Source organism: Chelonoidis abingdonii, chromosome 1 (assembly GCF_003597395.2).
Source record: "Chelonoidis abingdonii isolate Lonesome George chromosome 1, CheloAbing_2.0, whole genome shotgun sequence".
In the NCBI taxonomy this organism is placed as follows: domain Eukaryota; kingdom Metazoa; phylum Chordata; order Testudines; family Testudinidae; genus Chelonoidis; species Chelonoidis abingdonii.
The window spans coordinates 49,444,896-49,467,673 of record NC_133769.1 but is presented as its reverse complement, the minus strand read 5'-3'; the positions used below and the strand labels follow the sequence as shown (position 1 = coordinate 49,467,673).

The following is a 22,778-nucleotide window of genomic DNA, read 5'->3' as shown; positions in this document are numbered from 1 at the left end:
GCTAATGCCTTTTTAATTAAACAGCTGTCAATGAAGTGCCTGGCTCAGCAACGTTTGTGTCACCAGTACCCTTCCCCCACCAAAAAGGGCAAATGCTTTAAAGAACTGTTTCCTGGAGGAAGACGCAGAAACATGCCACTGCCAGAAGAAACTCAGTGTGAGCTGTTTTTCATGTAAATACCCTGACAATGTAGTCAAACAGTTGGCTGACTCAGGAGCCACACATCCCCTATGTAGCAAAATCCAATCTTTTTCCCTCTGGGGAAATGTCTTATTGTGACTAGCAGAGTGAGCCTGTTGTTTTGCTCATCATTCAGCGATGCAGTAATATACTAGCTGGTGTGATCATACAGGGTCGTAAAGTCTATTGGAGGGAGCTAGTGTGGGTAGACTCACCATTCCTTCTTTCTTGTCCTGAACATAAGAAAGGGGGCAGGAGGATAAGGAGGGGTGGTCAAGGCTTCAGCTTCCCCACCTTTGAAAAGATACAATACTACTCACCTACCTCATAGGAAAGCTGTGAGGCTTCATTAAATTATTGTTTTAAAGCACTATGGCCTGGAGCCACAACGATACTTGGGCACCTAACACCCAGGTTTAAGCACTTAAATTCTATCTTTTAAGGCGCTATTGCAATCCACAAAACTTCTGCTTGGCTTGTGCCAAACCCTCTAGGTGCCTAAACTCACTCAGCACCTATGTTTTCCGGGTAAAAGTTCCTCAGGCAACTAGGTTTTTGCCTCTGGGCATGCGCACTGCTGCCTCCCTCTATGTGTCCAGACACCCCACATATCCCACCTAGAGTGATGCACAAACAAGGGGAGGAGAGGTACATCTTCTTTTTACCGTTTGCTATTTTGCATAATGTTATGGCTCTAGAATGTCCCTACTTACATTTCTCTCCTTTGGAAATGCAACCAGCCTGTCTTTTTTCACATGGAACCATTTTTGTTTCCTGGCCCTGAACTCCTGCTGTTTCGTAGATTATATCTATATCATTTTTAGTTTAGTTTAGTTTGACTCTTCTCCCTGGGCTTCCTGCCTCTTCACAGGCCCCTTTCTATAGTCTTTTTTCACAGGCCCTTTACACAGTCATTCTCTCTCTCTCTTGGCAGAGAGCCCCACTTCAGGTCTCGCCTTATTCTATGGTCTCTCTCTTTTTCTCAGGGAAAGCTGTTCCTTACGTTTTCTGGCACTCCACCCCATTGTATCTACAATTGCTAGGTGCCCTCTGGGGTCTACATCTCCCAGAAATCCACTGTTCTGTGCTGAACCAAGATCAGGCCATGCTTGACCTAAAGTCACCCTATAGGGCCAATGTACGCTTTACTAATATCCAACTTTGCAGGACATGTTTTCAGAAAATCTGATTCTGGGGAATGGGGGTTTGGGTGGCGGACACAAGTCAGAGCTGAGAGTATCCCTTTAACTATATTGAATGAAAGTTATTAATAGATTCCACTGCGTCAGGAATCAGGGCCTGCAGCAGAGCCAGACTTCGGGCAACCAATGAGCACAGCTGGCCTGTAACAGACTGGCTACGCTGCCTGATTTGGTGGAAGAGACAGCAGACCAGCTCTTAGGCACAGTAGCAGCAGTGCAGCTGGCTGCTCAAAGTCTTTGCCCATGGCTCTGATAGCTCCAGCCTTGTTCCAGCCATGCTTCAGGTCAGATAACCTGGCCTCTGACGCTAGCTCTGACTCTATCACTCTCAGGGGATCTAGCCTGAGGGTACTTCTACATGGTAATAAAAGACCCACAGATGGGCCGGGTCAACTGGCTCAGGCTGCAGGGCTAAAAATTGTGGCATAGACATTTGGGTTGGGGCTGGAGACTGGGTTCTGAAACCCCCCACTCTCATAGGGTCTCCAAGTCTGGACTCCAGCCTGAGCCTGAACAGCTAAACTTGCATCCGACGAAGTGGGTATTCACCCACAAAAGCTCATGCTCCAATATGTCTGTTAGTTTATAAGGTGTCACAGGACTCTTTGCTGCTTTAACAGCTAAACAGCAATTATTTGCCTTGTAGCCTGCCATCCCTGAACCTGAGTTAATTGACCTGGGTTCTGTGAATCGATGCTGTCGTTTTTTTATTGTAACGTAGATATACCCCCAGACGTCAGCTCTGATATTCTGGCTCCTCAGCACCAGCTGTGATGCTTGGCTCCAGTTCCTGTTTGGAGTTCGACTCCTGCTTTGACCACTGGGCATGACTCCAACCACTAGGCAAGATTGTTCATGTTCCACTCATGTGAGAAGCAGGAGAATATTATTAATGAGACAAGCTGCTTCTGTTTTACACAGGCTTACTGCAAGTGTTTTCACATATTACCCAGTTAGTAAAAAAAAAAAAAATTAAAAACATATTTATGCCCAAGATATTTCATGTCCCTTTTCCAAAGGGAGGTGAACAACTAATTTCTAAGTTTGATACATCTGCTCAGATAAAGCTAGTTAACAAAGGGTCTGAGAAATAAATGTCCTCCTTCCATTTAATTACATTGCAACTTGCAGGGGAAAAATTTCAGCGATTCACATTAATAAATTTAAGGTAGATTTTAAATTGAAAATTCTGTGCAAATGTAACTAAAAGACTTGCTCTGACTCTTTAAGAGGAAATACCATGGGTGAATGCAGTTGGTTGCAATTTCCTTCGCTTTCCATCATGGCCTGTAGTTTAAGTGTCCAGCATGTTGACATCCGTGGGACTGCAAATGGGCACGCAAAGGCAGAACTGGCCCCATGCAATCCACAAGAGGGCAGCCCTATCATTTGACAGGAGATGGAGAAAGTTACTTCTAGAACACCTTTACTCCACACTGGGCTCAGAGGTTCCGTTACACGAGAATTGCTATACTGGATCAGAGCAATGGTCCATCCACTCCATTGTGCTGTGCCTGACTGGGACCAGGACTATATGGTTTGAAGGAAGCTTTAACAAATCTCATCCTATATGAGGCAACAGTGGACATTCTTATTCATATGAATGTCTCACCTCTTTCTGAACCGTGGCCTTGGTAACATCTTGTGGCAGTGATTTCCACAGGCAAATTATGTGCTGCATTTAAAAAACGGTGACTTAAAAGTTTCACTGTTTCCAAACACTCAGAGCAAAGGCGCAAAAATATTACAACCTCAAAAATGTAAATTGGCTACAACAGAATTTATATTAATTATTTAGCAATTTCTCTATGCTGAAAGGTAGGTGAAACTTGAAAAAAGGTAGCAAATGCCCTAGATATACTCCCTGCATGAATCTGAAAGGTTCAGCATTTGAATGCCAGTCTCCCCACATAGTCATGTTCGAGCTATCCATCCAGCACTTTTCGGTGCTTTGCAGGTGTGTACGTCCACCACCTCCAGGCAGTCTTGACAGCGCACAGCGCAGCACCAGTGGAATTTACATTCGCATTTTGTCATCCGGCTGATCCGTGAAGTATCATAACCTCTTCCACAGCACATCACCTCGCAGCTGTCCATACCGTGGGAGGTTTGGTTACAAACCCGCCCAGCTGTCCCAAGGGAGCCTAGAATGGAAATCCATTAAAAGGCAATTGAAAAGATGTGGAGTATTTTCAAGAACGGTAGAAAACATGTGAGAATATGTAAGCAAAACAACCATTAGCTAGGCACTTGAGGCCATTAAAGCAAGATGTGTCTCTCTTGGCAGAATGGGAAGTGGAAAGATCGACCAATTAATTTCACATTCTACCTCTTGCTTGTTGAGAGCACCAGGGACAGACTGATTCTCCAGCACTAGACCTCTTGCAACTCAATTTCAAGCAACAGAAAGGGCAAATACTATGGAAAATTGCATTCAAATTATAGATAGAGAAGCTGTGGTTTTTCATAACCTCACATTGGGTGAGGGGAGGAGGAGGCAGGAACTGAGGCAGTGGTTCTAGATTTGGCTCATTTCTGTTAATGTTACAATGTCTTACTTTACCTGCCTCCCTGCTGTTTTAATTCTACCATCACTCACCCAGGCATATGTACTCCCTCCTGGCCAGGAACTCACCTGCAGCCAGGCATCTACGCTCAATGCTGTGAGAGCCTGGAGACCAGAAGGGAGCCACTGTGTGTGGCTGCTGGGTAAAGGGGGAGAAAAGAAGCCTTACAAAGGAGCTGTGGACTGGCTATGAACAGAAGACCCCAAACAGTGGTGTCTTATCTATGTAGGGAACAAGCAGCGAAGGCAGAAGCAGTTCCTACCAAAAATTTAGCACAGAAACACCCAGCGCCAGGGGAGCCAGCCAGCAGTACACACTTACTGATGGTGGCACCAGTGGGCTGGCCTCTCAAGCCAAGGCCTGGAACAATTGCTCTGGCCTAAAACATAGACTCATAGACTTATAGACTCATAGGTCAGAAGGGACCAATATGATTATCTAGTCTGACCTCCTGCACAGCAGCACACACGCCTACCCCGTTCACCTCATAAAAACCTCCTACTCATGTCGAGTTTTATTAGTTCCAAATTTGTTTGAAACCCAGCAAGAATCCACAGCAAGTGACCCATGCCCCACGCTGCAGGGAAGGCGAAAAACTCCGGAGCCTCTGCCAATCTGGCCTGGAAAATTCCTTCTCACCCAATATGGTGATCAGCTACCCTGAGCATTGGCAAGGCTCCCCAGCCAGCAGTCCAGGAAAGATTCTCTGCAGTAATTCTATCCATCCCTCCACATCCCATCGCAGACATGAGCAGACCTATCTGCATAATCAAGAACACATGAACAAAAACTATCCATATATCATCTTCCATCAAATTATCAAGCTTAGTCAAAGCCAGATATGTCTTTGCCCCACTACTCCCCTTGGAAGGCTGTTCCAAACTTCACTCCTCTACAGGTTAGAAACCTTCGTCTAATTTCAAGTCTGAACTCCTAGTGTCCAGTTTACCATTTGACCTTGTGTCTACATTAGTACTAAGCTTAAAATTCCTCTCCTTCCCTAATTAATCCCCTGAATTATATATAGAGCAAGCATCCCCGGAGTCTTCTTTTGCTAGGCTAAACAAGCCAAGCTCTCTTGAGTCTCCTTTCATAGCAGCGTTTTCCATTCCCTCGATCATCCTAGTAGCCCGTCTCTACCTGTTCCAGTTTGAATTCATCCTTCTTAAACATGGAGAACCAGAAGCATCACAGTTATCGAGGTGAGGTCTCACCAGTGCCTTATACAACGTACTAACACCTCCTTATTTTGCTGGAAATACCTCCTGATGCATCTAAAAACCGCATTTGCTTTTTTAATGCCGATCGCACTGGCGGCTCATAGTATCCTGCGATCAACCATTCAAGCCTCTCCCTCTTTGTTCCAACTATGGGTCCCAATGTTATATCTTAATTCTATTATAATCCCTAAGTCCATGACTTGCACTTTTCACTTATTAATTCATCTCTATTACTATACTCCAGTTTACAAGGTCATCAAGATCTTCCTGTGATGGTTACCCAGTCTTCCTGTGTTAAGCCAAATACCCTCCCCACCTTTGTATCATCGCAAACTTTATTAAGCCTATTCCCGCTCTTTGCAAGGTCAGATAATAAAAGTAATAAGATCGGTCCCACAAACCGATCCTGAGAACCTTCCACTAGTAACCTCCTTCCAGCCACACAGTTCACCACTTCATACGACCCTTGGAGTCCCCCTTAACACAATTCAATCCTAACCTTTCAATTCATATTTCATCCCCATCTTTCCAATTAACTAACAATTCCCCAATGTGTGAACCAATGTACAATGCCTACTGAATTCGAGGTAATTTAAGACTACCGCATTTCCTTGTCTAAATAATCTGTCACCTTCTCAAAGACAGAATCAGGTTGCGTTTGGCTACGATCTACTCTCTAGTAAACCAGCTGTATTTCTCCAGATTACCATGACCTCAATGTCCTTTTCTACTTCTCCTTCAATATTTCCCAAGGACTAATATACTACAGACGTCAACTAACAGCCATAGTTACGGCTATCCTTTTTTTCCTTCTTGAACGAGGAACTACTGTTACAATCCCATCTACGTACAACCTCTGAGTTATACCGATTGATTAAAAATTCTCTGCTAACGGGCTTGCAAGTTCATAGCACCAGTTCCTTTAATATTCTTGATGGAATTTGTCCGGGCCTCCATTTGTGCTCCATTCAGAGCTGTTCAGTTTGCTTCTACCTCTGATGTGGTAAAGTCTACCTCCATATCTCCATTCCCGTTTAATATCCTTCATCCCCTAACTCCTCATTAGCCTTGTAATGACTGAGCAAAAGTACTTATTTCGATATTGGGCCATGCCTAGGTTATTCCTATAAACTCCATTCCATCCTCAGTGTATAGCGGTCCCACTTCTTCTCTTCTTTGTTTTCCTCTTATTTATGGTGCTATAAACCTTTACTATGGTTTAATTCCCTTTCAAGTTCAACTCTACACGCTTTTAGCCTTCCTCACTTATCCTACTATGCCTGACCTCCTAAGTGCTTCCCTTGTAATCCCACCTTTCTTCCACCCTTGTAGGCTTTCTGCTTTTTCTTAATCACACTCTTCTGAGATGCTTGCTCATCCAGCTTGATTACAACTCTGCCTATGTTTTTTCCCCTTTCTTGGGATCAGCGCTTCGATATTTTCTGCAGCGACTTAAAGTAATCCCACGCCTCCTCCACATTTAGATCCACAAGTTCTGCAGTCCCAACCCACTTCCACTGACTTAAATGTTTCTTCGACTTTCATTAAAGTTAGCAGGCTCGTTTGAAGTCAAAAACCTAACTCAGATCTATTGTTCCCTTCATCTATTTAACTGAAGTTAGTCATACACTCAACAAGTTTCCCTCCTCACCATTTCTTCTTACGAGTCCCACTGTCTCCCAAAACAAATGCACAAATTGTGCATCCCCTCCTTGGTCGTGTTCTTCTCACGACTTGTTGAAGAAATCCATCTGCTATCACATCAGAAAATCTGAGCCTATTATTCTTGCAAGCACTTGTCCTCCAGTCTAATCTGGAATGATTATCTCCCAATCACACAATTCCCCTTGTTTTCTTCATTAAAAACATAAAGAGTGCTCTATCCATATCCAAATCAGACTCTTGGCCTCTGTAGCACCCCCAACTATCTCAGGAGCTCTAGTAGCTTTCTACCCAGTGTATCTTTGCCCAGACAGACTCGTCTTGTCATTCCATCACTTCTTATATTACATAACCTATCATGCTGTTACAATGCTACTCCCCACCTTTGCCTTTATTTCTGTCTTTCCTAAACAGCACATAGCCTTCAAACCTTACTCCATCATGACTACTATTCCACCATGTTTCTGTTATCCCTATAATATCCGGTTTCACTCCTTTTCACCAGTAGTGTCCAGTTTCCCATTTTTTACCTAGCTCCTCGCATTAGTGTACAGACATTTTAACTTGCGCTTTGGCTTCATGACATTCTTTACCCCATTATGCACAGACATTGTACCACCCGCATCACCTGTTAGTCTGGTATTACACTACCCGTCTCCTTATGTCAATTCTTTGTCCAGCGCCCGTATCCCTTCTCTTTGTTAGCTCCCTCTCACGTTAAATCTGGCGTGGAGATCTCCTGGACATCTCCCAACCATCTCCCCAAATTCCTAGTTTTAACTCTCTTAATTAGATCGGCAAGCCTCCATCCTAGAAGTCTATTTCCCTCCGTTACTTATGTAAGTCCATCCTGAGAGAACATGGTCTGTCTCGTAAATGCTTCCCAATACCGACATCCCAAACCTTCCTTATAGCACCACTGCCTGAGCCATCGTAATTGCCCTAATCTTGTCACCCCTTTGTCGCCTCTCTAGGAACCAGCAGAACCCACTGAAGATCCACCTGAGCCTCGATTTCCTTTGCGTCTTCCCCAATCTGCATAGTCCTCCTTGATATAGTCCAGCGAGTAACTAGCCGTATCATTCGTTCCCAGACTGAAGGACAATCAATGGATTCTTCCCGCTCCCGCTAGGATCCTTTCACGCCTCAGGTCCACATCCTGTATCTTAGAACCAGCAGACAGCACACCCTTCTGTTCTCGCTTGATCAGGTCTATTACAGCCTGTCTACTCTCTCAGTAAGGATCTCCAATCACGAGACCTGCCTTTTCTGGTGATAGTGTATTCTCTGATCCATCCCTGCTCCCATCGCTTCAAGTCACCTCGATCCTATTCCTTGCAATCCTCTGGGCCATCATTTGTGTTTGCCCCATTGACCTCCCCTCCTTCGCAGACTAGCTGCTCTTCTTTTTTCTTGCCCTCTTCTTCACGCCACCTGCTGTCCCCTTCTCATTCCAACTCTGCAAATCTGTCCTGAATCTATTGTTCCTTCACTGGCTCTTCTTTCCTCTGCCTGGTTCTCTTAGTCACATGCTCCACCTCCACTTTCCTCACCCAGCAGCCCCGCTCGCTCAATCTCTTTGTCCGTTGCTTCCATCTGCACATCTGAGCTTATCCCTTCGGCCCCCTCATGTCTGTGTTCCATCATTTCCTCGAATCCCCTTCTGTGGCTATGTCTACACTGCAAAGTAAATCAGGGCCCAGACTTGAGCTCAACCCCAGCCTCCAACTGCACACAAATCTCTCTGACTTGGGCTTGGACCTAGGCTCCTAGGACCCTGAGGGGGCGGTGCAGGATTCGAGCCCAAGTCAAGACATCACACAAGGTTTGAGCTCTATTGCTTTTGCAGTGTAGATACAACCCTGATCTCTGACTCAGGCCTGGGAGTCTGCCAAAAGTATCCCACAGTCCCAGGGACCAACTTCCATTGTCTCCTCTATCCCAAAAACTCTCTAATCGATTCCAGGGAAAATGGAAGCAACCCTCTCTCGTGTAGTGCAGAGGCTCAGTGAGTCAGCATTAGCCCTTCCATTGCCTTTTGACTGCCAAGCTGCAACCACACCAGAGCCTCCTGCGTTTGCAACGGAGACTGAACAGAAGAAGGGTTTTGCAAAGCACGCTGCTTCATGGTCACAGGAACACAGACTCATTTTGGTGAATCTCCGGTGGGAGGCCAGAAGAACAATGAACAGTAAGAGAATCAGGAATGACCACACATACTAGCAAATAGCAAAGAAGCTGGCAGCTTTGCAAATTTACCAGACCAGTGACCAATGCAGGGAGCAGATTAAGGAGCTCAAGAGCACCAGAAAATCAAGGACCAGAAACGCACCTTGAGCAACTCGCTGACATTATGGTCATTGTATGTGGAGTTTGACTGGGTGCTGGGAACTGTGCTGAGCACGGAGCCAACGGTCACCTGGTCAGCCAGGATGGTGCCCTGCTAGCCCCAGAATCTGGCATAGGGATTGATGGGACCCAGCAGTAGGCGCTGAGTGAGGACAGTGAAGTGACTCTGTTGGTGAAACTGGTCCCCCAGGAGGCTTTGCTACAGGAGCAGCAGCAGCACATCCTGGGACTGTACTCGGAGGAGCTGCTTGATGCCCCCATGAGAAACAGCCTGACATGAAGCCTGCAGCAGACACAGAAGGGGCAGAAGCTGCCCTGGAGCCTAGTAAGTTTCTGGCTTCATTTTAATGTTTATTAATATAGGAATGGGAGGGATTTCCGTTCTCCAAAACAATGCAAACATTATTAGAAGCCCCAGCTAGCAGAGTGTAGCCATTAATGGTGAATTATATGTCAGCGGCTGGCTCTCCCTCTGACCTCTCCCCCACCACATGGAGTTCAAAATAGCAACCAGGAAATGCACAGAGTAAAAATGCCTTGAAAGTGAATTTTTACTGGATAGGCACAGATTTTTGTTAGAGCCATTCCTGTTTCCGAAAAATAATCACCTTACAATGCCATGTCTGTAAGTACGCCACTTCTAATGAACTGCCTGGGAACGGTGAACTGTGCAAGGAGGAGGTGCAAACATTTTCCATTCACAAATCTAGTCCATTTCAGTTAGAGGTAGTCCAGACAGTCCATAGTGCCCAAGCATTGAAAGCCCCAGAATCAATGAGCCACATCCCACCCTACCCCACAAGTACATTCTCTCTCTTCTGTGGGGCCACACAAGTCCATAAAGTGTGAATGTTGCATCCAGCTCCAGCTGTGGTAGCTGCACTCTCTAGCTGAGTGTGCCAACTCAGCAACCCCTCACTGTCACAGGTCCATTCAGGGGGAAATGGCTCCCCTCTGGCTTCACAAAAATTGTGATGAGTACAGCAAGCCCCGGTAATCTGGACAGCAATGATGATATTGGCATGCTAAGGGGTCTGTAAATATCTCCAACAGGATTTCAATCTGCCAAAAGCAAATTCAGTAACAATTCTACACCTGCTGAGAGTGTAATTAAACAGTCTTTTGCCAGGGCCTCTGAAATCAGAATATGGTTTCATAAGTCAAGGCAAAAGCAGTAAGCAGGGCCCCCAGAATAATGGTGGGGCCACTAACTCTGTTTATGACAAGGTCATCTGATGGACATAGTGTCCCAGCCTGTCCAGGAATGTAGCCTCCCGATCAGCAAAAAACCTTAGGATCGGGAACTTTTCCTGTACAGTCCACATTGACATTCATAAATCTGCCTTTGTGGTCCACTAGTGCCTGCAAAACAATGGAGTAGTGCCCTTTGCACTTTATGTACTCATGTGCTCCTTGAGGAGGGCAAACTATGGTCATGTGCATCAGTGGCCCTGGGGCAGTGTAGAAACCCCATTCGCTCAAAGCCAGCAATTACTTCAGAAATATTCCTTTATGCTCACCACCTAGGGGCAAAGGACACACCCGATTGTCTCAAAACATCCACCACTTTACCCATAGTTGACTTTCCAATACCAAGTTGGTTGGCAACAGACCTGCTAGGGGTAGCAGCTTCCAGGCTGTTATAACAACCTGTTTCTGGACTGGCATGGATGCTCTCATAGAGGATTGGGGAAAGCTGCTCACAAAGCTCCAGAAATGTAGCTTTCTTCATGCAAACAGTTTGGAGCCACTGCTGGGCATTCCAAGTGCACGTGATGATGTGATCTCACCAGTCTGTGCTTGTGGCCCTGCTCCAGAAGTTCATAGGGGCCATCAGCGGCTGTACCAAGTGGCACAAGCAGCATCAAGTTTGCCATGTCTGAGTCCTTCTCCTCTTGCTCCATCATAAGCTGCGTCAAGTGCCTTTGGTAGGTTAGAAAATGCCACCAAAAAGGCCACCAGCATCTCACAGAAGCCCTGCCCATTTCCTGACACAGGAATGAAAGCGCAAGCAAGAGAATCCTTCAAAAGGCTCCTCCTACACAGTGCCGGCTCCAGTAGCTGGGAGCACAAAGACCAAAATGACTGGCAGGATGCGTTGGTGGTCAGTTCAAACTTCCTGTAACACGCAGGGGACAGTCAAGTTTTCTCACAGTTCATTAAGGTCAAAGGCCATATTTCAGGCAGGCACTAGGGAACCTGGGATATGGTTGGTTTGACTCAGGTCTACAAGTAGCACTGTGGACACTAGTGCCCCAGGTTCAAGCCTGGGACAGAAAATTCTTAACATGAGATTAACAATCAGTGTAGATGCTCAGGCCCTGGGTTCTCTAATCCAGGGTCAGCTGACTTGAGGCCCACTAACTGGCCCTGTGCAGCTCAGTCTCCCTGCCTGTAGAATGAGGCTGATACATGTGGCCTGTATAAAGTGCTCTGAAATCTCCTGAGAATAAATTCAATATAAACACAAACAACTCTTCTTACTCCTCCTCAACGTGGGTTAAAGTGGGACCTTCCTTTCAATTTCCAGGCTTTTTAAGAAGCGTAGGAAGGCACTGGAGACATTTTACAGTTCTATGAATCATGACAATGCCTCTTGCAAGACTCAGAGAGCCTCTGCCATTCCCCCCATGGTGAGAATAGGCTGGATTCACTTTAGAGCTCTAGAATTTTCCCACAATGCACCCTGGTCAACGGGCTAGTGGGCACATTTCAGTTGGATGTTGTAATACTCTCTATTTTCTAATTTTTCCAGGGTTAACCTGAAAAATTTTTTTCATTTGTTGAACTGAATGGAAATATTTTGTTTTAGGTCAGATTGACACTAAACTGTATGCATCTGAGCTGCCGGGCTGCCTCCTGCCCGCAATCTCTCCTACGGGCTGGGCTCCTTGGCCAAGCTACATATTCCATGAAGCATCGCAACCTTTCCTCTGGCCAGGCCTCCACAATGCATGATGGGAGTCCTGTGAGTAGGCGAGATCAGCCGTTTTTACTCAGTTCTCAGCAGGACATTTTCCTGTCTCTGGAACAAAACTCTAAGTTAGTATGTCATCCCAGAAAATGTGCAGATGATCACTGCTGTGTCCTAGGCATGTTATGGGATTCTGGGCATGTTCAAGTGTATAGGATGATCACTTCACCCCCAGTGGTTGAATAAACACAATACTGTTTCTTGTCTCTGCTCAGGCAGAACACTTCCATGGACAAGCCTGTGGCCAACATGATTAATGCCTGGTATTAAGAATTTATTTTGAATTCCTCCTTGCCACCCCACATACACTTAACCTGATTCTTGTTGTAACCCCTCTCATCTGTTCTATTCCTTGCTTTGAGTACTGTTTTAACTTGCTGGTGGGAAGTAAGTCTTGCCCATGGACTGCAGCATGTCTAGAATACTAATCTATAACAACCATGATTTGGATTGAGTTTCCAGTTGCTTTGTGCTCTGTTTGCTGTATGTGATTTGTGTGAAACAAGCCGAAAAGTGTGAAACAGTCACACAGCTGTCAGCCAGGTATTATTCTTTCAATAGGGAACAAGCAAAGCAACTGTTCACCTTGATTTGTCTCTTGAACTTGGTTAAAGAAAGGGTTGTGTTGGTAGTTTCCTTGATACAGCAGGAAGATCTCAGATGAGCCCTTACATAAGGTCAGGGCCTATTCATTAGGATTTGCTGTGATCAGATGCAGGCACTTTCTTGGAAGGGGACAACAATATTCTTTATCTTAGATATAGGTTCATTTCCAACTTGAAAGGTTTTGTCTGATTTCCAGTTGCTTGGAGCAATGACACAGGCAGCTAAAGGCAGCTTTTAACAGAATACCAGGGGTGAAATCCTGACCTCCTTGGAAGTTTTGCCATTGATTTCAATGGGGGCAGGATTTTACCCCAGGACAGATAGAATCATGGAATCATGGGGTAGAAGGATCATCTAGTCTAACCCCCCTGCCAAGATGCAGGATATTTTGTGTCTAAACCATCTAAGACAGATGGCTATCCAGCCTCCCTTTGAAAATCTCTAATGAAGAGAGCAACTTTTCTCCATCTTTTTTATGACAGTCTTTCACATCTCCCATCAGTCCCCTCTTTTCCAAACTAAACATACCCAGTTCCTTCAGCCTTTGCTCATATGGCTTGCATTCCATCCTTTTGATCATGTCTGTCGCTTGCCTCTGGATCCTTTGGTCACATTGGTAACCAAAATTGGACACAGTACTTCAGCTGAGGCTAACCAGCACTGAGTAGAGTGGTAGAATCATAGAATCGTAGGATTGGAACGGACATCGAGAGGTCATCTAATCCAGTCTCCTGCACTCATGGCAGAGCTAAGTATTATCTAGACCATCCCTTTGTCTAATCTACTCTTAAAAATCTCCAATGGTGGAGAGTCCACAACCTCCCTAGGCAACTCCAGTGCTTAACCACCCTGAGAATTAGGAAATTTTTCCTAATGTCCAACCTAAACCACCCAATCTGCAATTTAAGCCCGTTGCTTCTTGTCCTAGCATCAAAGGTTAAGGAGAACATTTTTTCTTCCTCCTCCTTGTAAAGTACCTGTTATCATGTCCCCTCTCAGCCTTCTCTTCTCCAGACAAAACAAACCCAATTTTTCCAATTTTCCCTCATAGGTCATGTTTTCTAGGCCTTTAATCATTTTTGTTGCTCTTCTCTGGACTTTCTCCAATTTGTCCACATATTTCCTGAAATATAGTGCCCAGAACTGGACACAATACTCCAGCTGAGGCCTAATTAGCACAGAGTAGAGTGGAAGAATTACTTCTCGTGTCTTGTTTACAACACGCCTGCTAATACAGCTGAGAATGATGTTTGCTTTTTTTTGCAACAGTATTACGCTGATGACTCATATTTAGCTTGTGATCCACTATGACCCCCAGATCCCTTTCTGGAATACTCCTTCCTAGGCAGTCATTTCCCATTTTGTATGAGTGCAAGTGATTGTTCATCCTTAAGTGGAGTTCTTTGCATTTGGCCTTATTGAATTTAGTACTTCTGCCATTTCCACATTTTCTGTTATTGTTTTCCCCCCTCATTGAGTAACAGGCCTACCCTGTCCTTGGTCTTCCTCTTGCTTCTAATGTATTTGCAGAACATTTTCTTGTTGCCCTTTTTTATCTCTAGCTAGTGCTATCACCTCCTGTGACATGCATGCTATGTCTCTGTTAACACAACCTAAAATTGCATTTGCTTTTTTTGCAACCACATTGCTGACTCATGTTGAGGTTGTGATCCACCATAACTCCCAGATCCTTCTCAGCAGTGCTGCCTCCAAGCCAGTTATTCCCATTCTGAATTTGCGCATTTGGTTTTTCTTCCCTAACTGTAGCACCTTACATTTGTCTTTCCTGAATTTCAGTTTGATTGTCTGTGGCTCAGTTCTCCAATTTATCAAGAACCCTCTGAATCTTAGCTCTATCATCCAAAGCATTGGGAACCCTCACCTCTCCCTCTCCCCCTACTTCGTGTTATCTGCAGATTTGATCAGTATGCTCTCTATTCCTACATCCAGGGCTGGCTCCAGGCACCAGCTAAGGAAGCAGGTGCTTGGGGCAGCCAATACAAAGGGGCGGCACTCCATTGGCTATTGGGGTGGCCCATCCAGGTCTTCAGCGGGAATTTGGCAGCAGGTCCCTCAGTCCCTTTCTTCCACTTTGAGCTGTCGCTGAGGTGCCACCGAAGAGGAAGAGAGGGCGTGAAGGACCCGCCGCCGAACTGCCACTGAAGAATGGAGCAGCACAATTGAGCTGCCGCCGAAGTGCCACCAGTTTTTTGTTTGTTTGTTTTTTTGCCACTTGGGGCGGCAGAAAACCTGGAGCCGGCCCTGCCTACATCCAGGTCATTAATAAAGATGTTAAACAACACCAGATCCAGAACAGATCCCTGTGGAACCCCACTTGAGACCTCCCTCCAATCTGACATCATTCTATTAATAGTTACTCTTTCTTTGTGGCTGTTTAACCAATTATGTATCCACTTAATGGTAGTTCCATCAAGCCTATATTTCTCCAGCTTACTTATCAGAATGTTGTGTCAAAGCCTTGCTGAAGTCCAGGTATATTATGTCCACTGCATTCTCCTATCTACCAAACTAGTCCCCTGTCAAAGAAGGAAATCAAGCTGGTTTGGCATGATTTGTTCTTCATAAATCCATGCTAGCTGCTAGTGATTACTCCTTCATCCTTCAGTTATTCATAAATCGAATGTTTTATACATTGCTCTATTAGCATCCCAGGTATCGAAATCAGGCTGACAGGTCTATAGTTCCCCAGCTCCTCCTTTTTCAACTTTTTAGACAGGCACTATGTTAACCCTTCTTCAGGCTCCTGGGACCTCTCCTGTTGGTACGGGAAAAACTCCTGACTCAATTTTGTATTTTTGTATTCTTAAGCTCCATTTTGTGTCTTTGGCTTCTCTCTTAAAGAAGCAGAAATCATTTCACCAACTGCAAGCTGCAGGTCACTTACCACTGGACTAGATCTGAGAGATCTCTAGGCTGAGCATGCCCAGTGGTGAAAATTGAGGTAGCTACTGAGTATGTGCAGTAGAGGGTGAGAGACAGGTCAGAGCTATCAACCATAATTCTGAGGTAATGGTTCGCACAGAGCATGTGTGAAGGGGGTACTTGCTTAAGGATATATAAGGAAGCTTCACTCGGACAGTATAAAAGGTCAGCCGCCAGCAGGCAGAAGTCAGTCAGGAGCCAACAAGCAGAGGTACTGAAAGAACTGCTGGAGAAAGAGATCAGCGCGTGACCAAGACAACAGAAGTGCAGCTGAAAAGACAGTTTAGATAGAATTTTGAGGAGAGCACTTCTGAAGAAAGCACCTAAAGCAGCAGCCACAACATCAGCAACACAAACAAAACAACTAAGGGATGATAGGATAGAGGCAGCAGGAAGTGAGCTGCATCTGCAAAGGGAGAAATGGAGATGACTGGAGTAAGTTGATTAAGAAACTACAATAGTAGCAACATTTGCAACAACACCTCAAAATCAAAGGACATGGGGGGCGTGGGAGGATTTTTTTTTTCCAACTATAAATTTACCATATAGTATAGAATAGATGTGTATGCTTGAAATGTGTGTGCGTGTGATTTGTATATTACCTATGTACAATTTGAAGTATAAGTTAAGAATAGCTATCAGCACTTTGTTGTAAACTGGCCATTTGTAGCAAAGCGTCTCACTTAGAATAATTTAAACTGTATGCAATTGTAATGTAAATGCTCTTTAACTTGCAATAAGGGATTTGATTCTTATTTAGGGTTTTAGATCATATTGTAGTAGGGATTATTAGTTACATTAATTAAAATATATTTTGTTTTGGAAAATACACTGCTTGTGTCAATCACTTTATTGGAAGGTTATATTCATGTCCATCAAGTGTTTCCTTAACTACCCTGGAGACCCATACCCCAAGAAAAGCAGATTAGGGAGGTTATTCTTTATTAAGGCAGGTTATTATAAGGGCACCCCAAAGCCTAAATTTGGGGTAAAACGGTCATCCATGAGTTTGCAAATATGATTGCCAGTGGCTCTGAGATTTCTTCAGCTAATTCCTCAGGGGAATAGCATCAGGCCCTGATAATTTGAATTCATTCAGATTAGTCAGAAGATCCCTGATGTGTTCTTTTCTTATCCCAAAGTGCATCCATTCCCCTTTATCCTCTATGGTAATTTCACTAGTCATCCAGTCACATTATTTTTATAAGAAGACAGGGGTTTGAGCACTGGCCTGCTAAACCCAGGTTGAGAGTTCAGTCCTTGAGAGGGCCACCTAGGGATCTGGGGCAAAAATCATTACTTGGTCCTGCTAGTGAAGGACTCGATGACCTTTCAAGGTCGCTTCCAGTTCTAGGAGATAGGATATCTCCATTATTAAAAAAATAAATAAATAAAAGACTGAAGCAAAGTAGGCGCTGAGCAGCTCTGCCTTCCTAGCATCTTCCATTACCAGCTCACCTTCTCCATTGAGCAGCAGACCTACACTATCCTTGATCTTTCTTTCTTGTCTGACATGTTTGAAGAGCCCCTTCTTGTTGTCTCTAACATTCCTTGCCTGCTGTAACTCACTCTTTGCCTTGGCTTTTCTGATTTTGTCCCTACATGCTCACGCTATTCCCACGTATACTTCTTCGGTGACATGCCACTCCTTCCATTTCCTGTCTGTATCCCTTTTGCGTTTTAGATAGCTAAAAAGTTCCTTGGCCTCCTGTTACTCTTCTTACCTTTCCTCTGTGTCAGAATAGCTTGTTGTTGAGCTTCTGGTATTGCCTCTTTTAGGAACTGCCAGACCTTCTTTCACTTCTTTTCTTCTTATTTGGTCTTTCCATGGGACTTGCCTACTATTTCTCTGAGTTGGTTGAAATCAGTCTCTCTGAAGGCCAGCGTCCTTGTTTTACTGTTCTCATGTCCTCCTTTCTACAGAATCTTGAATTCTATCAGATCATGATCACTTCCTCCCAAGTTCCCAACCACCTTCATATTTGCAACTAATTCATCCCCACCGGTCAAAACCAGATGCAAAATGCATGACCCCCTAATTGTTTCCTCAACTTTCTGAATCAGAAAGTTGTCCCCTACACATGCTAAGAATTTTCAAGACATATTAAGTTTTGCTATAATAACTCTTCCAAAAGAAACCACATCAGGGAAGTTAAAATTCCCCATTAATCCTAGCTCATGTGTGTTAGCTAATCTTCTTACCTGCTTGTAGAATGACTCATACACTTCCTCTTCCTGATTTGGTGGTCTTTACTAGACCCCCATCATAACATCACTACTGTTCTTTTCCCTTTCTGTCCTCACTCAGAGACTTTCAGTAGGTCTGTCGCTCACTTCCTCTCAGACCTTGAAGCAAGAGTATACATTCTTGATGTATGGTGCAATACCTCCCCTTTCTTCCCTTACTTATCCTTTCGGAACAAGCTATATCCCCCAATGCTGGTACCCCAGTCATGGGAGTTGTCCCACCAAGTCTCTGTAATGCCAATTAGGTCATGATTTTCTTCATATACCCTGACTTCCAGTTCATCCTGCTTGTTTCCCATGCTCCTGCATTTGTATAGACATCGAAGGTGCTCAGCTTCCAGCAGCCCATCTGGAAGGCTCTTGGCAATTTCACTTGCTACTTGCCAGCTGAAAGATAAATAGATAAAAGGCTTCCAAGAGGGCAGCACTGAGCCAAAAAATTCCTTACAGTTCTGGCAAAAAATAGATTTTTCCCAAATTTTGCCAAAATTCCATTTTCAGAGAAGTGTAAAGGAATTTTTCTGGAATCTGTTTCTGAAAAAAACAAAGTCCTGATTCAGGATGAAATTTTTTCAAAAATATGACATTTGTCTCAGGAAGGGATTTGCATTTTTCGGACAACTCTAGTTCTTACTGTACGGCAATGTTAACTGGGCTACATTACAAATACACAGTCCTTTCCAAGTGTGTGCAACAAACTCCTCCACGAACTAAGCACCATCACAAACATCACTAATTTCCACTCCAAGTGCCAGGTGCACTTTTTGACCTCCCTTCTCTAATATAAACACAAAACACTTTTTTAAAAAATACAAAAACTAAACCCCATCAAAACAAAACATTACAATGCATACACTGTTCTCCTCCTCAGGAAGGGATCAGAAAGAGAATGACCCATACATAACAGATGTTAGTTTTGTCACTTCGTGCACTACTGACAAGTGCACAAATACTGCAGTGATGTGGGCAGTATAAGAACTACATAGACTAGGCTGCGCTAGAATGAGTATTTTCTACTTCTCATTTCATGTTAAATGTATACCACAAAATGCTATACACATGGAATATGACTGAGCTCCAATAAGGCAGGAATATATGGTCATTTGTCAAAAGCTTCCCCAGAGCTGCCTGGTTTGCTGTTCAAATGTTGCAACTGTCACGCCTAGGAATAACATGCAACCACATCTTCAAAATATCCACAGCTTTTAATATTGCTACCTTTATGATGCAGATACAGCTACCCCTTTCTCTGCCCAGGTTATTTGTGGGGACTAACATAGGGAGAATTCTGTTGCTGAAAACAATTATTCTCCTATTCCCAACATCTTGGGGTAAACAACTAAATGTAAACACTAATTTATAGTATGAGATTTTTTTTTAAACTTCTCTTAATTAGAAAACTTGCCCATAGTGATGTGACTTCGTAGTTTGCACTGATTTTTTAAATACCAATTTCCATGTATGCAGTGTGGCATATGACAAGAGTTTATTGTAAAGGAATTTAACAACACCATTGAAAGGAGCCTCTGAGTTGGTGTTCGATTCTAACATATTCATACTACTTATGTTCCCATCATCTTACTATCTAGACATTCATCTTGTAGATCAGGAGTTCCTGATAGATGTTTATTTATAACTCAAGTGCTACAAAATTTGGCACAAAATATAGTCTGTGCTCAGGAGAAACCCAGAACTGCAAAAACAAGGATTTTTCAGGCCAGGAATGAGGAGAGTTAACAGAGAGGTGAGGATGAAGAAACTTACACAGATCTAGTTTGCAATAAACATATATCTGTACACAGCGTGTCTATCCCTCACTCTAATGATCCCTAAAATCTGTCACATATTTTCAGAAGTGAGTGAGAAAATCTCTTTTTAACAGTATATAACAGGTAGGCTTGGAAGGATTAGGTTTTTAATCAGTAATGTCAATTTTACCATACACAAAAAAACAACAAAAACATTTCCACTGATAATGATTGAAACATACAGCTAGGCAAAGTAAGAAAAGTGCTGCTTAAGAACTGAATAGCATTTGCTGTAAGGAGGGGGGGAGGGATAGCTCAGTGATTTGAGCACTGGCCTCCTAAACCCAGCATTGTGAGCTCAGTCTTTGAGGGGGCCACTTAGAGATCTGGGGCAAAATCAGCACGTGGTCCTGCTAGTGAAGGCAGGGGGCTGGACTCAGTGACCTTTCAGGGTCCCTTCCAGCTGTATGAGATCAGTAGAGATCCATACATTATATTTACTTTGTATATTTTGACATGAGATGTTGACAAATTGTGTATTAACAGCTATGAAACTTTAAGTTTTGAATAGCAACTTATATTGTCATTAAATAATTATTGTCCAACCCCCCTATTCTCTGACCCTCCAAAGTCCTGCAACTGTGAAAATGTTAATCGATAAAAATTGAAAAAAAATGCATAACATAATCATATTCATCAACATTTTTTTTTTTAAAAATCTCGTTCTTCCAAGCCTAGGCAGGTGAACATGTGCTGGTACACTGATGCAGTATTACCAGAGAGAAAACTGGAAGGATAGCTACCATTTTATTAGCTCTCTATGACCTAGTCCAGTGGTTCTCAACCTGTGGCCCAATTAACACACAGCTGCAGCCCAGCTGTGTGCTAAAGGCCGCAACCTGGCCCCACTCAGATCCATGTGGCCAGGTCTGGGGCTGCTGTCCATCCCACACCTGGGGTACCGCTCCTGGCCCCACTCTGTGGAGGGGTCTCTGGGTGGGGGCACTGGGCATAGGGGTCTGTGGTGGGAGTTGGGGGGGAGCACTGTGGTTTGCAACCTGCGGCACAGGTATGCGGCCCACAATGATAATAGGTTGCGAACACTGATCTAGTCTATGCCTGCAGCAGCATGTAGGGAATGTGTAGCTACACACTACAATGAAAGGTTCCGGCAGAAAGGGAAGCAGTAGAAAAAGGCTCCAGCAGCAGGGAGTGCCGAAGCCTCTCTCTCATGGGCAGCAGGGGAACCGGCTGTTGGGGGAGGCTAGCCCCCAGCCTCTCCCCTCCTGCCTGAGGCCCAGCTCCTCCCCTTCTCTCCCCCCACAACCCAGGAGCCCTGAGCACCCCCACCGCAGCTGCCACCCCCCCATCTCTGCTATGGGCTGCTCGAGCACCCCAAGCCCTGGAGCACCAGGCAGCGCCCCCGCCCCAGAGCACTGGGCAGGCAGGGAGCAGAGTCCCAGTGCTCCCAGACCAAGCCCTGGAGCACCAGGTTGGCATTGCAGTCACAGCACCCCGAGCGCTGGGGAGGCAGCATGGTGCAGCCCGAGCCCAAGCTGCCCCAGCCCTAGCCAGCCTGGGCCTCAGAAGAGCAGGAACTGCAGTAGGAAGCCTGGGGGTGGAGCATGGGTGGGGCCATACCAGGCTGTTTGAGGAGGCTCAGCCTCCCCCGGCCTATGATACCCGCCACCTATGCTTCCCCTGCTATCTCCCCACTGCCAGAACCTTTCCCCTCTGCTGAGGTCTCTCACCGCAGCAAGGAAAGGCTCCAGTAGCAGGGAGACAGCGGGACACTACACTGCTAAGAATAGCTGTGTAGGTATGGGAGGCACTGTTTGGGGAAGTAAAGAGCCATGTAGGGTATATATCCTAGATTAAGGTGTGCAGGGCACCCTGCCCTATCTACTCGCCTAAGCAATGCCTCACTGTCTGCATTGCTATTATATCCGTGCAAGCTGAGCATGCAGTTTCTGTACTATATGTGCCACTGCAAGTGAACTTCTGCCCCTATTGAAGTCAATGGAACTCAGCGAGCCCAGGATTTAACTGTAGGTATTTTAAATGCTTGGAATGGGAGATCTATGTCAAATAGTCACTCAGTGACTGACAATACGTTGATAACCAGGGCTACCTGCTTTCGACACACACCAGAATTGGTTACCCATACTTAAAGTAATAACACAGTATATCAAGCCCAACACCAATAATTTACACCTTGCAGCTTTAATATCTCATTCTACTTTCAATCCAATCTTGGTCACAGAAGTCTTTGAAATGTGGTAAATTGCTAATTTGGGTTGGCACAATAATTCTGTGACATATCCAAAGCAATCAGATATGGGTGGATGAACACAGAAGCAACAGCATCTACCACTGTTAGTCCAGCAGATTAAATATCTCTGCAATGCTATCAGCTGGATGTGAAGCTCTTCCAGCTGGTGTAAAGATCAATTTGTCAGTCTAGTCACAAAATGTATACTGTTCAGTTTTCTGATCCAAGTGTGGAGTGCTCCCCACACATTCATAGACTCATAGACTCGTATGTCAGAAGGGACCAATATGATCATCTAGTCCGACCTCCTGCACAAAGCAGGCCACAGAACCCTACCCATCCACTTTTATAACAACCCCTAACCCATGACTGAGTTATTGAAGTCCTAAAAATTTTGGTTTGAAGACCTCAAGCTGCAGAGAATCCACCAGCACGTGACCCACGCCCCACGCTGCAGAGGAAGGCGAAAAACCTCCAGGGCCCCTGCCAATCCGCCCTGGAGGAAAATTCCTTCCCGACCCCAAATATGGCGATCAGCTAAACTCTGAGCATGTGGGCAAGACTCACCAGCCAGCACCCAGGAAAGAATTCTCTGCAGTAACTCAGATCCCATCCATCCAACATCCCCTCACAGACCATTGAGCAGACATATCTGCTGATAGATCCAAGATCAATTGCCCAAATTAAACTATCCATCATATCATCCCCTCATTACTTATCAAGCTTAGTCTTAAAGCCAGATAAGTCTTTTGCCCCCACTACTTCCCTCGGAAGGCTGTTCCAGAACTTCACTCCCTAATGGTTAGA

General features: G+C 44.8%; 1 protein-coding gene across 1 annotated transcript in view; it reads right to left on the bottom strand.

The window, feature by feature from the left end:
• Positions 1-3,297: 3,297 nt before the first annotated feature.
• WNT2 (Wnt family member 2) overlaps positions 3,298-22,778 on the bottom strand; it is a 42,615-nt gene continuing 23,134 nt past the window's right edge. Inside the window, exon 5 of the mRNA XM_032803947.1 lies at positions 3,298-3,527. Coding sequence (XP_032659838.1) covers positions 3,298-3,527 — 230 coding nt within the window. The remainder of the gene's footprint in view (positions 3,528-22,778) is intronic.